The 16,684-nt window shown below is 37.0% G+C and overlaps 2 protein-coding genes across 2 annotated transcripts; both read right to left on the reverse strand.

The window, feature by feature from the left end:
- Positions 1-2,715: 2,715 nt before the first annotated feature.
- Positions 2,716-10,048, reverse strand: cav1 (caveolin 1). The gene is made up of 4 exons (XM_079860084.1): positions 9,871-10,048; positions 9,734-9,785; positions 8,954-9,121; positions 2,716-4,870 (listed from the first exon to the last, which is right to left on the reverse strand). Exons 2-4 carry the CDS (start codon positions 9,767-9,769, stop codon positions 4,529-4,531), a joined length of 546 nt encoding a protein of 181 aa, XP_079716210.1. The 5' UTR covers positions 9,770-9,785; positions 9,871-10,048; the 3' UTR covers positions 2,716-4,528.
- Positions 10,049-11,387: 1,339 nt separating this feature from the next.
- cav2 (caveolin 2) lies at positions 11,388-15,274 on the reverse strand. Its single transcript, XM_079859309.1, has 3 exons — positions 15,037-15,274; positions 14,108-14,295; positions 11,388-12,195 (listed from the first exon to the last, which is right to left on the reverse strand). The coding sequence occupies exons 1-3, from the start codon at positions 15,184-15,186 to the stop codon at positions 12,045-12,047; spliced, it is 489 nt and encodes a 162-aa protein (XP_079715435.1). The 5' UTR covers positions 15,187-15,274; the 3' UTR covers positions 11,388-12,044.
- Positions 15,275-16,684: the final 1,410 nt, after the last annotated feature.

Below are 16,684 nucleotides of genomic sequence, written 5' to 3' on the forward strand. Positions count from 1 at the left end.
CGTACGAGCTAGGTCGTACGAATTAGTACGAATTAGCCAACTTTTTATCATTCGTACGAATTCGTACGAATTGGTCGTGAGATAGCGTTGGTTATTTTCACTACACATCTAAGCAAATGCATTCATTTTTAAATCTTTGTCGACAAATAATGGGATGCACTTTAAATAAAATTCAAAACTTTTTAAAGGACTGTTGCCAGTCTTTTGAGACCATTTTCAACGATCGAAATGATTCACAATTACTCTTGAATCAAACTCGTTTAGCCTGATTCGTTACAGAAAAGATCCGACTCAAATGAATAATTCAGACAGGAATCACTTCTCACGGTCCAACTGCAGGGGCGTAATTTATAACCGTTGCGTACGCACAAAACAGGCCATGAAAGAGGCGTGGGCAACTATAAGATATATATATATATACGCTGCATATAGCTATATACATACGCATAAGTTGTGATTTATAAAAACAAACTTGACGGGAACATTTGCGCACCAACACGCAAACTCTGACCCATGCGTACGAACATTTTGGGTTAAATGTCTTTTTGGTCACTTTTAGACCAGAACATTTTAAGAAAATTATACATATACAGAAAGATAATACAAATATAATTTCCCTCACCGAGCCTATCACATGAAGCAAACATCTATCCATTCTTAAATGTCCGCGCCAGCGAGCGTGTTTGGCCGTTAAAACTGACGCATATTTATAACGGCAGATTAGATCAAGGAAAACCGTACATTTTCATTAATACAGTGCATGTTCACAATAACAGTTCAAATAAATAAAATAATGATTTAAACTTCTGATATAAACATTTAGATTAAATATCGTGAGCTTAGAATTATAAGGTTCTATCTCCACTTTTGGTCGAAATTGAGTTTTTGACATAATCTGATCCATTAGGTGTTTATTAATGCCTGTGTGGTGTTATTTTTGTAAAAAAATATTTTGTTAGTAGTTATTAATAAAATAAAAAGGTTCCATCTCAGTTGTGCCAGCTGGGATGTAAAAACTTTGATGCTCAATATCTCGGAACTACCCTAAACGGAGATAGAACCTTATAATTCTAAGCTCACGATATGCCATTCTCATTAATGGAGTTAAACAGCCTATAGGCTACATGAAATCATTGAGAAGTTACAACATTTTGTTATATTCAATAAATATAAATATTTGTAGTGGATGCGATACTTTTGAACACTTTTCCTGTGGCATGTTGTGTTTTAATGTTTTAACTACATTGAGAAATGCTTATCATGATAATAGCAGATTGTCTGAGAAAAAATAGTTTCGTGCAAATAAGGCCTATTAAAAATATAAATCTGTTAAAAATACTATTTGGCCAGTGGAAAATATTGAGCTACTAAATGATTTTTATCAATGTAATGTGACGGCACATCCGTATCTCAAATTTTCCTAATGTCTTGTACCGTTAAATGTGGTAGGCTATGTATGGATGAATATGCATATGCAGATGATATGCAGATGAGGATATGCATAGTAAAACTAGGCGTTGTAAGCTCCATATATGGTTATTTCGGGGAGGAGACGCATGCGCGCACAATCTTCCGCTGTCGTTCGCACGGTTTTATAAGTCTGAATATTTTTTGGCGCACGCCATTTTTGGCTTTCGGGTCCACGTACACTTTTAATAAGGATCCTACACACAGTTTTATAAATGAGGCCCCAGGTGCTTCTGTGTGTTAATATCCACAGTTCCCGTAGGGGGCGATACATTTCCTTTGAAGCATTTTACAGCATTTTTTGAATAGGTTATTTCCCTAACAAATGGTTCTCTTGTCAGGCTTTCCCATTCTTTATGTGTGAAAGTGAAAGGAAATTCAGTTGATACTTTTAACATCTTTATTGTGGCTATGATTCTTTTAAGACATGTAGGCCAGGATTTTCATTATTTTAAATAAAAAAACGTTAACTGAAATAAAATAAAATATACAAAAACTTCACCGTAATTTACTTCAGCTAGTTGGCAAAGGCAACAATTCTCATTTTCATTTAGCCTAGCTTAACTTGAAAAATAAAAATGAATAAAAACTTTTAAAAAATTCAAAAATTACTAAAACTGTAACAAATTAAAATGAAAACAGAAAATGCAAAAATAAAAAATAAATAAAAATTATAATAGTATCTCAAAATACTAAAATAATACTGATGTTGTCTAGAGTACTATAAGAATGTAAAGTTTCATTAGACTAGAGGATCCATGTGCCACTAAAATGCATTACAAAAGAAAAATAAATGTTTTGAGGTTCAGTCCAAATATTCACTAGAGGCACATGAAAATGAATAAGCACTGATTTATTTCTCTCCACTTTATTTTAGTAACCCTGAGCTTACGTGCTTATTTTCGGCGTCTCTTAAAATACTTCAATATTAATTGCCGTGGGTTCAAGGACTGTGTAGGTTTTGTACACAAATAAAGAAAGCCTTAAAATGACCACAGAGAGGATAAAGCAACCCAAAAGGGCTTTAAACAAAGTCCTAAAATTAAATCAAAGCCATTTAATCAAAAACTTTTTCATTACAAGAAAGCAAAGCCTGCGGCAGTGCAACCGTCCACGTGCATATAAAGACGATAAATGAACCAGACAAATGAAATCAACTTGTTTTATATTACATTTTCTTTAATGTGCACAGCATTATGTGATTTTACAGTAAAAGCAAGGAAAGAGAATTTCAGTTTTCATATAAAAATATGAATAAAAATAAGATCTCATGTACAGAGGCAGACTCACTGAAGCAAATGCATCGCAATAGATACTAAGACAGCAGGTACAGTAGACAAAGAGGTGACCAAGTCAAAGCGGGTAGACAAAAGGTGACAGAAGTGAGCATAATGTCAGTACGAAATACTATATAAACCTTACTTTAGCAGCAGCCTTTGATGCTGGAAACTTTGGTTTGCTGCCAGTCTTTGCCAGTGTGTGTGTGTGTGTAAGTGTGTGTGTGTCTGACAGTGAATAAACAGAGAAGCAGACAGGTTTGTTTACGGGACAAAATTCCAAACCAAATGTCACTTCGTACTGCAGAAACAACATTTAAAAAAAATGCAAAAATAACTAATTCTTCATCTTCAAAGACTGCAAATAAAGTTTAAGTATATGTTAAGGCTGTGGTAATGTGCTGTAGTGTTAAAATAGTTCAATCTTCACAACCTCGCTAGCTTTGTGTCCTATAGTTGCTAGATTCACATGATGTCTCTCTGGAAGTTGTAAAGACATTCTCTGCCACTCAAAAAGCTGTTGACATGATGACCGGTTTGAAGCGTTACATGTCAAAGTCAGGAACAGTCTCTTTGTTAGTATATGCTGAGTTGGCAAAGGGTTCAGTGAGGGCACCTCTTTTGCTCCGTGTTCGGGCCATCCACCATATTTAGTGGCAACATGCAGTGTGACGGGCAGTCTTAACATCAGCAGGGCCACGCCTACTTTTTTCTCTAATATTCGTTCAGTTTCCCCGAACCCTCTCCAAAAAACAACCAAAAAACGTTTGGATTACATAAACCCAGTGATGGCAAAAAAAGGGTGATGGTACCCAAATGGAAGAATGAACATAGCAAAACTATTCGAATCTTCTATATAATGTTAAGGAACTATTTTGGACAGACTTAAGTGGACGTGTCAATGAACGATGGGGGACAAAAAACAAACAAACAAAAAACCCAACAAATTCACAGCCTTGTCCCAGCAGGCAAATCTTAAAGGGATAGTTCACCCCAAAATGAAAATTCTGTCATTATTTACTTAACCTAATGCCATTCCAAATGTATGTATCTGTGGGATACAAAGTGGAAAGTATGCGAAATATTTAACGATAAAAGTGCAGTCACATGAGACCCAATTGCGACCCAATTACTTCAATAGGAATCGAAGCAATTGCTAAAACGACTGGACCTTAAAATATTTATTTTTATATATTTTTTATATATATATTTATAAATGATATTCTATATAATGATAGTGACCATTGTCAAGCTCCAAAAAGGACAAAAATCACCAAAAAAAGCACCATTAAAGTACCATAAAAGTGGTCAATATGACATGTTCTGTTTCATATCATTCATATGACTTCAGAAGACTTAGCGCACAAGTCATGTGGATCACTTTTATGGTGTTTTTGGAGCTTGATGGATGTGAAATGACATGAGGGTAAGTAAATAACAGAATTCACATTTTTGCATGAACTGTCCCTTTAAAAGTCAGGCTAAATCGGTATTCCTACGTTGATAAATTCTAACAAATTACAAAAAAAATTAGAATTTTTACCACACACGTCCCCTACGCCCCAAGGAATCCAAAGCTGAGAGGAGACAAAGCTCATAAATACGCTGAAAAGAGACAGAGAGGAGAGTCTTACCTAAGGGCCACCTAAATACAGTGCAACCCTCCGTCTCTGTTCGCGTTTATTTCGCCTTCTTTATTATATTATGTGATTTATCTCCCTGCTTTGGACATTGGTTTCCCCCATCCCACCCGATCCCTCTGGCTCTTTTCCTTCTCCCTGTCCCTACACCACCTTGGTGGTGGTGACCCGCACGCTGCTGAAGCACTTCCCCATGGCTTCGAACAGAGGGTCGCAGAAGGTGTGCACACAGATGGAGTAGACTCGACTGACGCAGTGGATCTCGATTAGGTAGCTCTTCACGCAGGGCACCACGGCCCAGATGTGGATGAAGGAGAGGATGGCGAAGAAGATGCCCCACACCAGGGCGAGCGGGATGCCCACCAGGGCTGTCAGCAGCCTGTAGCACCAGTACTTTGTTACCGTGAAGGTGGTGAAGCTCGCTTTCCACACGCCGTCGAAGCTGTAGGTGCCTGCAGGCTCAGCGATCACGTCCTCGAAGTCCACCTGGAGATGAAAGGGATTTCAGAATTAAATCGTTGTGTATCGATATAATAAAATCAAACATCATTTCTATCTATCTATCTATCTATCTATCTATCTATCTATCTATCTATCTATCTATCTATCTATCTATCTATCTATCTATCTATCTATCTGTCTTTCTATCTATCAGTCTGTGTATCTATCTATGTTTATCTATCTATCTATCTGAATTTTGTATTATATTATATTACATTTTTTTTAGATGTTAGAGTATTTCTGCATGTTTTCATCCATATCAAGTGGGCTGACATTAAAAAATCCAGCACAATTCCTCCTCCCCCTCTTCATCCATCTCCACATTCCTCATAGACAGCATCTTTACACTGTCCAGCACCCTGCTCTGGTTCACTCAGGCTGGTACGGCCTGGTTCATGCCCAAGTCACCTTACTCTAAACCTCCTGCATCAACCGCAGATTGGATTAGATAGTGCCTGACACCAAACACTAACATTTAGAGAAGACATGTACATGTAAAACTCATTTAATAAGCCCTGGAAAGCTTGGTTCAGATCTTCCCAGAGCTGGCAAACCTCATACCATCACTGTATAGCAGTGCACTTTCTTTTAAATACAGATGTGTTTATTTCAGTTGTGACATTTTTTATTATACAGGGAAAAGGCACACACAAACACACCCCGTCCTTCACGGTCAAACATGAAAGTCAAGAAAAAGCTAATATTTATTTAAGAACTCCGGTTTGAATCAGAATAACTAGTCAACAAAACAGACGTATCTACATTTTTAGATATCAGTTTAAACTGATAATATCTGAAAATGACTGTTTTGCTAACTGAAATGTAGGCAACTTAAAGGTATAGTGGAGGATCTTTCCGAATTTTTGATAAGACCCGCCCTCTTCACTTTTTGAATAAGTTTGATTGATTCACCAGAATGATTGACAATTAGGAGGACCAATAGTATAGGTGATCCACCCGGAAGTAAAAAATCCTCCATTATACCTTTAACCACTTTAGACTATTTGTGCTAGTTTAAGCAGCATAGCCTTAGATCACTAGCAAAAAAAAAAAGAAAGAAAAAAAAGAAAAGAAATGCTGGTTAACCACCACAGTCTATCTAATAAAGTTGGTTGACCAAAGAAGGCTGACTGGTTAAGTTAGCCTTGAGTTTTTTAGCTAAAAAGACTGGTTTGGACAAAGGTTTGGACAAAATAGAAGAGTGTTTCGAGTAAATTGAAGTTCCTGTAAGAGTAAACTGATAAATTACTACTTGTCCAAGGGCTTGAAACCATCATGGCGGCTCAAGTTGGCAACAAAATACTAAATTATACAGTCTTATAAAAGCCTATCCTCCCCATTCATTTATCTACAGTATATCCCAATTGGCTGGACACATAGTTTCCATTACTTGAATATTACAACTATGACTTTCAACAACGTTAAAATAAACAGTTCTTGAGCTGACTGCACAGTGTTCCCTGATAACACCCTCACTGTACTGACAGAAGTATCAACTAGCATTCTTCAGATCTGGGGGCTTGTGATTATATAAGACCCGTCCACATAGTTAATAAATCACCAGTGCACACTGCAGTTTATGGAGGAGTAGGAGTGATCAGTTGACCACTGCTCAAATTAAATCATTTAAAATAAAAATATAAATAAATAACTTTTTTTTAAATGGAATAAACCCAATAAAATAAAAATGTAAATAATAAATAATTTCAATAAATCACATTTTAAACGGTTTACTTAATGATATTTAAAATGACAAAATATTTAACAATAAAACAAAATGAAATATAAATAAAAACGTAAATAAATAAGTTACTGTTTATTTAATGAAATGTTTAAAAATGCAGATATGTGTGTGTATATATATATATAATATTTTCAAACAGACAAATAAATACACTTTATAATAAAAAATAATAAATAGATTTAATTCATTTAATTAATAATGCATAATATTAAGTAAAATTAAATAAAAAAATATAAATAAATCATATTTCAAACTGACATATTTAATTACATATATAAATGTGTAATTAAATATTAACATATCAATTAATTACTTTTTTAAATTAATGTTTATAAATAAATAAAGATTTATTTTTAAGTAGTCCTCCACAGTATGCGTCAAAATATTGAACTTTGACAGACAACAAAAGTTGAGGATCCACAACGGTTTAAATTAAAAACAATTATAGCTACCTTGTTTATTTTTTCTAAATCCTCGATCACGATGGCAACAGCCTGTGATTCATTTCAAATTGCAAATTCATGTGCAGTGACTAACAAACCCACCAAAGCCATGGTACTGTAACTCTATTAGCTATGGAAGGTTTTCCTATATTGGTCAGCCAGGATTTATAGTACTTCTGCAAGCACTGTACACTACAAGCATAATCTGATGCATTCGTGATGACTACGCGGAGGTCACTAGACTGTGCTCTGGCCAGATTCCCACGTGGAATCCTGCTCCAGCGTGCTATTAAAAGAATGCGCTTTTATGAGAGGAAAATATTCTGTTCCAAGGGAAAGCTACGCATGTGTTTCTGCACACAAGGATCTTTGATGTGGATGTCTGTGGGAGTGCACTTGAACCACGAGTGCATCATGGTCTGGAGGAACGCCCCATGTGTGCAGAGGGATATGTGTGTGTGCGTGTACAGAGAATTTTTGAAAATGGAGATGGGAATTCCCTGCTACGCTCTCCTACGCAAGACCCCTGCGAGTGCTCAACCCCTTTTAAGGACAAAATAAAAGGACTGTGTGCACAAAATGAGTCCCTTTCAGAGCCCTTGTGACAGCAATCCCATAATAACAGCAAATTATAAAAAGAAAACTGGCTTTCGGTGTTCTCTGGATTCAATTTTCAGTCAAATCATAAGAGGCTTTCAACTGCATGTGTCCTCAGGGATGTGACTCAGTGTCATGTTGTGGTGGGAGGGGAAAAGACATGTGAAAAAATAATGCGAAAGGGTGGAGATGGATGCGGGGGGTGGGGGTGGGGGGTCGTTTTTTGAAAGCTGAGTGTATCATCAGGTGACCCAGTCGACTTTTCTTTCAGGGAAAGTTGCTATGCAAGGCATCGCCCCCACGCCCAGGAAAATGTTCACTAAGAATGTTAGGTGTGCAGTCTTAAAACAGGATAAAAACAGGAAACTCTTAATATTTCCTCTATAAAAAAGACCTTACTTTGACAGCTCGTCACCGCATGGGAGTTACAAAAGCATCATGCCCGTCCAAATGAGAGCAACAGGCTATTATTGCATGCACGGATTTCACAAACTTGTGCCACAGTCCCAACATTTCACATTGAAGAGACAGCTGCTCCAGTGATAATTGTTTCCACCCTGATGGAAAATCCAGCTTAAGCTGGTAGCTGTGGATCTTTTAGCTGGTCTAGAACTAATTTGACTACTGGTATGACCAGCTGGTCCATGAGGTAGAACAAGCTTAGAAATCAACTGCTGCTCCAAAGCACCTAAGTCTGGTAGGGACACCAGCACATCAGAATCATATAGTAGAGTCCAGGTGAGACTGAATGCAAGTGCGTTTAAAAGTAAATTTGAGGTTTTGCAAGTAATATAACTGGATTTGAAAGACAGCTGCTGCTTGCAATAATTGTTTCCAGTGCCACCGTGACAAACTGACCAGTGACTCATCGCCTTTGTTATGAAGCCAAACTTTCTGTTGAGTTATAATGCCGAACTATTAGGATATGCATAAACTGTAATGCTCTTTGAAGACGTTTTATTAAGTTTGATATAACAAAGCATAACATTTAATAGTAATGATATATGATATATGAATATATATATATATATATATATATATATATATATATATATATATATATGTGTGTGTATAATACAAGTAATTATTAATAAATCACATTATACAATAGATTAATTATATACTAAAATAATTACGTATGAAAAGTTGCATGCAGTTGTTTCATGTTACATTGTACTAATTATGCATTATACTAAAATTATAATTATACTAAAAATGCATTTAAAGTGACTGGCCAAAGAAAAAAAGTTGCATAAAGCAGAAAAAGTGAAGTGAATGACCTACCTTCACCACATCGTCATTTAAATGTTTTGGGTCCCGGTTGACCAGGTCAATCTCCTTGGTGTGGACATCCCGAAGTGTCTTTTCGTTGATGCTGTCGTTATCCATTTCTTTATTATTTGGTTTGTAAATATTCCCCTGTTTCCTGATGAACGGTGAGTGAGCGTATTCCTGCGGTTCCAAAGAAAACAGAAAATGAAGTTCATGAGCGTGGAGGGGAGACTGAGGCGCAACTCAGCACAGCCCTGGCATGGGATGGTTTTAAGCGGATAGAAATGAAGCACCACACCCCTCTGGAACACAGTAGAGCGACCCGCCGCAGGGTGGCGCCATTTTATACGCCGCGCGCGCGTTACTTTTATTCCGCAGCAGAAAATAAAAGAAATACACCCACAATTGAAACATCAAACTTTTAGGACGTGCTTTAAATATATGAGTTATTCTAAATAAACAAAAAATTGCATTGCGCTCCGTCAACATGCGCTACCAACTTGCACATCATTCCACCTATGGATAGTGAGCAGTTCATTTAGCTAATATTCGTATTCCATCAAATTGTGTTTGCACAAAGTGTGCACAAAGTAAACAAGGGAGGCTTGCCGAACAAATACGTGCCAGTAAAAGATAAGACCTCACATTATCCAACATGCGCGAAAACAAATGAAGCAAGTGCCAGCACACCGCCTTCATGATAAACCCCTAAAAGTGTTTGAGTAATAAGTTGCACAATGAATTGGCATCAAAAATGAAAGATTTCCGAGGTAAAATAATTGTAATTCTTACCTCTTCAGGTGTCCCGTCCCTGTATCCGCTAGTCATGCTGTCCTGAGAGTGACTGAAGTGCGATCAGATGAGTGAGTGTGGAAACAAGACAATCAGTACAGAGGAAGCAGTGTGGGAGGCGTGGGGAGATTGCTTACTTTGGGGAGTCCTCTTCCTTACAACAGCCCTCTTTTTTGCCAACTGAAGTCCCATACAACTTTATCTATTGAATGTTTTTATCTCTCCTTCAACCTCTCATGGCATCAGTGGGAGTTTCTCTCAGTCACTGAGGACATGTTGTGTGTTCAATGAATGAAACCTTCCATTAGCCTGCCACTCACAGAACTACGCAGTATTAGTGGTTGGAGATTTTGACGTGATTTTTCCCAAATGGGAGGCATATTTGGGCACTGTACCATATATTCCTGCACGATCGTGTACACTACTAAACATCCACTCGCACTGTTTCTCCACGTTAGAGCAAGGGTAAAGTAATCACAACCATAAAGCAACACAAATTTGGGAGGAATTAATGGTGATTGGGACACTTTTTGCCATTGAAATGACATGTAAAAAGTGTCCCAATCAACCTGAATTCAGAAGTACGGGGATTATGTAGTGAGTGACCAAAATCAAATGGTAAACAAACCAAATTTTACCAAAGTATAGCCATCCTATATTTCACAGCTCTACATAACCTACTTATGCATGAGGTGCATTTTATGTTTTTTAAACCTATTGAGAATGCTGAACACTTATTGTCTACAATTTTAGTTTTAGTTTAAAGTTTTAGCTCTGTAAAGCAATACATTCTTGAAATGTATAAACCTGAAAATGTGACTCGGTTTGCATACCAAAATACACCTCAAGGCAAAACTTGCACTTTAGTTTGGAATGTTTTCAACAATAATGTAGTTGTTTAATCTTGTTTTTTCTCATATTTGTAACTTATGATACTTATTAGGCTATAACTTTTCTATCATTTACTTTATACATCTTTTAGTGTCCGTTTATTGCACCTATATTTGTGTACAGGTGCTGGGATGTGCAGGCAATGCAAAATATGCAAACAATGACGAGATAGCGGCCAAAGGTCGCCGTTGCTCAGATAAAAAGGTAGCATGTTTTAAATCTGTTTAAACCTTTATATAATGTTTTTAATTGATTATTACTTTATATTAAATAAACATCTCCATGAATGACAAAAATTCCTCATAGTAACCGTATTATTCTACAAAATCAAATAAAACCCATCTGTTAAGAACTCAATAACACTCAGACCCTTCTCTAAAAACATACTTTTTAAGCAGGTACACCATTATCCTCAGGCATATTGAACATGACCAACGAAGGGTTTTTTACATTGCACAAGATGTTAAATCTTGTCAGGTTAACATTCCATGTGCCACACAGTGATCTTCTTGCTATGGTCTCTCAGGAAAGAAAACAGTCCATTCAACTTCCAAAAATAATTTTATTTGTGAACTGAAAGGCATTTAGTTCAGTCTTTCATAAGCTGAGCTATGTTCAGCATGTTTGCTACATGACATCATTCAGGGGTGAGGAAACGGCACCTGAGCCTCTAATGTTCCATTGCACAGTCAAATATTCCATTTACTCTGCGGAGCCACTAACAAAGCACAATCAATGGCAAACAGCGTGTCAAATGTCGATTTGCAAGTCAAACTAATCGCCATTTGGGCACTATTCTATCATTACAGAATGATAGAAGTCAAAGAAGTCATTAATACAGAAGAAAATTTGATATTTGTATAGAATGCTCTCTATAATAGGAATGTACCTGAAAATCATAAATAGTTTGTACACTGAAATTCCATCAAATCATCTAATTTACTCTTGTCGATAAAAATCTATCAACTCCAAACAATATAAATATTAACTCAAATCGCACAACACTACAACCCTATTGGAAGTAGTTGCATATTTTTTTCCTTACAAGCACATCATGCGCTTATTGCAATGTCATATTACATGCAGTAGCACGATATCTTATCCTTAAGGTAAAAATCTCAATCATTACAATAAAATCTTTTAAAAGTCTTACATTGTAACACAAAAGCTTAATTAGACTTACATAACAGTATTGAAAAAGCATGACAGCACTTACGAGGTTGACATGTCAGTGGCTAAAAAACGGAATGAATATTGCAATTGTCAACTGAAATGAAAGAAAAGTTCTTTCTCTTCTCTTTGCTTAAGAAGTCAAGGACAACTTATCCTTCAGCTAATAACCCTCAAAAAGGAGGCCAAATGAACACGACAGAAAGATTCTGCAAAACTTCTATGCGGAGTTAGATTTGGACAGACTTGCTCAGTTTTGAACAGTCTTGATATTGATGGATGACAAGCACCGGCCAATGCTGAAGAAGAAAGGCCCAATAAACATGTCCATCAAGCTGGTCCAGATCACTTGGATGGAGGGCAGTGTCATCATGCAGCCGTGGATCACTGGCATCACCACCCTGCAGATGGAAAATAACTCATCATCATGTGTGCTGAAATATAGGGCTTATATAATAATCATTCACATCAAGGTGAACGAGTTCCTCTCTCTTTGTTCCGGAGTACAAATGTACCGTGAAAAGTGTGCGAAGCATTATCCTTCATTTCAGATGGTTCCATTAAATCGTAACCTTTGATACTGTTGACATTAAAACCATATGCAAGATCTGTAACTAGCCATCTGTAAGGGATTCATAAGAGATGAGAGAATACATAAAGTGTGTTTCCAGTATCTACAGCACAGGTCTAAAATCTTATTTTTTTGTAACAATCTTCCTATTTATAAGATTAAAGGTCTTTTAGAGCATTCATAACATTAACCTCATTTGTAATGAACCACATTTTTGCTTTGTTTATTTAAAAAAATATTTAATTGTGAGTGGTGCCTCACCTGTGCAAAACTCACATCCTCAATGTTGTGGGTGTTTGCTAGGGTGTTGCTATGCAGTTGCTATAGTTCTGTGTGGTTTTAGCACTATTTTGGGTGGTTGCTAGGGTTCAATGTGATTTTAGCACTATGCTTGGTGTTCTAGATGGTTGCTAAAACATTGCTATGTGGTTGCAAAAATTCTGCCCGATTTTTTGCACTATCTTTGACATTCTATATGGTTGCTAGGGTGTTTCTATTCGGTTTCTAAGGTTCTGTGTGGTTTTTAGCTGTTTGAATGGGGGTCTAGGTGTTGCTATGACATTGTATTGCTGATTCTAACGTTCTGTGTGGTTATTATCATTATTCTTGGTTATCTGGGTGGTTGTTAGGGTGTTGCTATGTGATTGCTAAGGTTCTATGTGTTTTTTTAGCACTATGCACTAACTATGCACTATGCTTGGCAAGCTAGGTGGTTGTTAGGGTGATGCTTTGCAGCTGTTAAGGTCCTGTGGTTTTTACCACTATGCTTGGTGATGTAGGTGGATGTTAGGGTGTTGCTATGTTGTTATGTGGTTGTTGAGGTTCTTAGCATTGTAGTTGATGTTCTAGGTTGTTGCTAGTGTGTTGATAGATGGTTGATAGGAGTTTGGGAAAAGTAAAATTCCTCAACAAGCTGCATAATTTGAAGCATCATTCATGTCTGTGACACCTTAAATTTACAAAATCCTATTACCACATTGCTACGCAATTACTAAGGTGTATAGGTGGTTGGTATAGGGAATTCTGGGTAGACGCTAGGTGGTTACTTACTGACCCCAAATAAAAACAGCCCATTTTCAATTCTTTATGATGTTCTGGGATGAGATTTTTTTTCACCTGTTTTAGCATCTACCAGGTTAAAATTATAAGTACAATCATTTAGAAAAGAGACATGTATCCAACAAACCCCACAATTTAAGGTGTCGCCCACTATAAGACCATAGACATGCAAAATTTTTAAAAAGTAGTTTTCTCTTCCTTAATAAGCTACATCTTGACATTTGATCTTATCTGGCAAATTTGTCAGCACGACTCATTCCTAAGCTAATGGGGTCACTCTACTACTCTGGGTTGTAAAGTTTGTACAGTGTGCTAATGTGTTCACCTCAGGAACACTGACCCTGAAAGAGCTGCTGATCTAAATTGCACAAGGGTCAAGCACCAAGCTTTGCCAAGTTTCTGCTTGCATGTGTCAAACCCCTAAGAAGTTGGAAAAAAACACTTGACTAGAATGTTAACAATCCAATGCGAGTTATGTGTAGATTTTTCCACCATATGTGAAAATGCAGGCCCACCTGTGCTGCACAAAACCGATATGCAAGACTTTATCTGTGGTATTTCTTCAATTTTGTCAAATGCAAGTCTTTATCTAGGTGGGAAGTGGCCATGGCAAATATTTTGCAATTGGGCTGTGGAAAATACAACAGAGAGCCAACAGCCTTCAACAAGAAGTCTTTTCATACCAAATATGTATACAGCTGAGGATCCCGAAAACAATCCCCGCAATAAATGCCAAGGGAATAGCCAGAAACGTGGTGAGGATCCGGTAGAAGACGTATTTCACCAGCTCGAACACAGCATGACTGCCGATCCACACTCTGTCAAAGCTGTGAGTGGAGATCGGCTCAGCGATGATGTCTTCAAAACCAACCTGTGGAATCAAGCAAAAAACATGAAGATCAATAGTGCACAAACTCAACTAAATTAGTCCAAATGTATAAAAAGAAAGAAAATGTCACTTTATTTTAACTACACACATTTAAAGACCAAGAGATCAGTGTTGCTGAAAGTCTATGTAACACTTTATTTTGATGGTCCCTTTTGAACATTCTGTTAACTATAAGTAACATTCTTGCAACTACATGTCAACTAATTAGAGAATTAGTAGACGGTCTGCTTATGCTAACTCTTTATTGTGATGGTCCTCCAACAGACATTCTACTGACTTTGTAACTACATGTCAACTTATTCTAACCCTAACCCTACCAGTCTACTAATACTCTACTAACGTATATAGTAAACAGAATGGTAAAGGGGACATCAAAATAAAGTGAAACTAAAGTCTATGGTAGGCTATTACTATATTAATGGAGTAGCCTGCGGTATGCAAAACAGCCATGCCAATCTACTCAAAACTGAATTGAAAAAAAAAAAAAAAAGAAGATTATTATTGCGCATGTGCAACATACACTTATTCAATAGAATAGACTCATTCTAAAAAACAATGCACGTGAATGTCGGTAAGTTAAAAGAACTTCGCATCATACCGTCAGAAACACGTTATCAATTCTTATATCAACGATGTTTAGTCAGTTGTATAGTAACGATGTTTATTAGTAAACATTAATAAAATAAGTCATATTAAAATCTCTCGCATTAAGTTGTCACCTACCTTTAAGTGCGAGTTAATATCGTTAGGATCTCTGTCCGGTACATCTGAATACACTTTCGGTTTTTTTCCAAGTATAGGTTCAATCGATCTATTGAATTCATCCTCATCCATAATGACACTGGTCTCCGATTTTTCTTTTTCAAGTCCCATTTTTTTGTTTTGGAGGTGCGAGGCGCGCACTGCTGTCTGTCGCGCCTGCTGTACGCGCACTCTGCGCTCGAGACAGGACGCGTCCACGCCCCTCACGGAAGACGCGTTCACGCGCAGACAAAACTCACAACCGGCGCTCAATTCACAGCTCCAAACAAATGTGGAACAACGATAAGGAACCTTTTTAGGAATAAATCCCTGTCTAGCCGTCCTTATCTCAAAACACAGTTTATTGAAACAGAATTCAAGGAATGTTGGCATATTGTTATTGTTATCAGAGCAGCATATAGGTCGCTATTTGAAGTGTTTTTTCCTCACCCGTTTCATTCATTCATTCATATGAAGTTTTTAAACTTTAGGGCATTGCTAAATGTTTATTTACCCCCGTCTTGCTCTTCATTAATCATTAAGCTTCACTGAATTCTTGTAGGAGGTATTTTTTGTTCTTTAAAGGTTATTTACACATCTATTCTATGCCTAAAGTTCTTTATAGAACCATATTGTCCTGAAGAACCCTTTTATGCTGAACTGTCAAAAATCCATTGAAAGCTACATTGATTTTCTGGAGCTCAGCCATTCAACAGACTGCCAACACACAGTTATTGATTTTATGCATAAACTGTACTGTTTTAAAACCAAGTGTGCTACCTTAGAAGGCAGTCTTTTTTTAGATTTCAGACACAATCTTAACTTCAGCCAATAGGCCGCTCTCCATATTTTTTACACTGGAAACTGATCCAGTGATGGTATTTGCATTGCTATTTGACTTTTTTGCCTTTGTTTTTTTCTGCCAAATCAAAGTCATGTGGTGCAACCAACATGTATAAAAAAGAGAAGAAGAAAAAAAAGGCAATGATAAAGACCCTCATCTGTGTGTCAATAAGAGTCTTCAAATATCAGATAAATTAACCTATAACAAAATTTCCAAACTGTTATTTTCCACAATGAAAGTGGATGGTGGCCAGCTTGGTCATTCTGCTAAACATGTATAGCCCCTAACACTTTGTTTTCATAATTCTTACCAAACGTCTGAATATAATGTTTATCTATATCCAGAAGGAATGGAGGGAGTTTCACTGGAGCTAATACACACATAAACAACAAACTCATTGTGTTGTGACAGTCGGGAGGAAAAAGGGGAGAGGCCGTGGTGGCTCATGACAGCAGAGCAAAAGCACAACAGTGGAAGTGAAAAGCACATTCTACCCACATGGACACACACAATACAGGCCATAATCCCTATGGATAAACACACAGCTGATTTCCAACAGCAAAACAGCGTGTGTGATTGAAGTGGTGATCAAACTTTGTCAGCATCATGAACGGTCTAGATCTATGATCTCGAGTTTGATGTGGGTGTACTGTATTTTTATAAATTTTTTGGTCAAAATAAAAATGTGAAAGAGCAATCAGACTTCACTGCTAAACTCTTCAATGAATGTATAGTAGGCCTACTATAATCTGTGATGAAGGGTTTGGCAGGCAAGTCAGATCGATC

This window comes from Squalius cephalus, assembly GCF_949319135.1.
Source record: "Squalius cephalus genome assembly, chromosome: 23".
NCBI classification, from domain to species: domain Eukaryota; kingdom Metazoa; phylum Chordata; class Actinopteri; order Cypriniformes; family Leuciscidae; genus Squalius; species Squalius cephalus.

Coding starts and splice junctions, on each gene's coding strand:
- cav2 (XM_079859309.1), bottom strand. CDS start 15,186: ATGGGACTTGAAAAAGAAAAATCGGAGACCAGTGTCATTATGGATGAG. Junction 14,296..15,036: donor ATATTAACTCGCACTTAAAG/GTAGGTGACAAC, acceptor TTGATTCCACAG/GTTGGTTTTGAAGACATCAT. Junction 12,196..14,107: donor CTCAGCTGTATACATATTTG/GTATGAAAAGAC, acceptor TTCCATCTGCAG/GGTGGTGATGCCAGTGATCC.
- cav1 (XM_079860084.1), bottom strand. CDS start 9,769: ATGACTAGCGGATACAGGGACGGGACACCTGAAGAG. Junction 9,122..9,733: donor GGGACGGGACACCTGAAGAG/GTAAGAATTACA, acceptor TTGGAACCGCAG/GAATACGCTCACTCACCGTT. Junction 4,871..8,953: donor TAAATGACGATGTGGTGAAG/GTAGGTCATTCA, acceptor TTTCATCTCCAG/GTGGACTTCGAGGACGTGAT.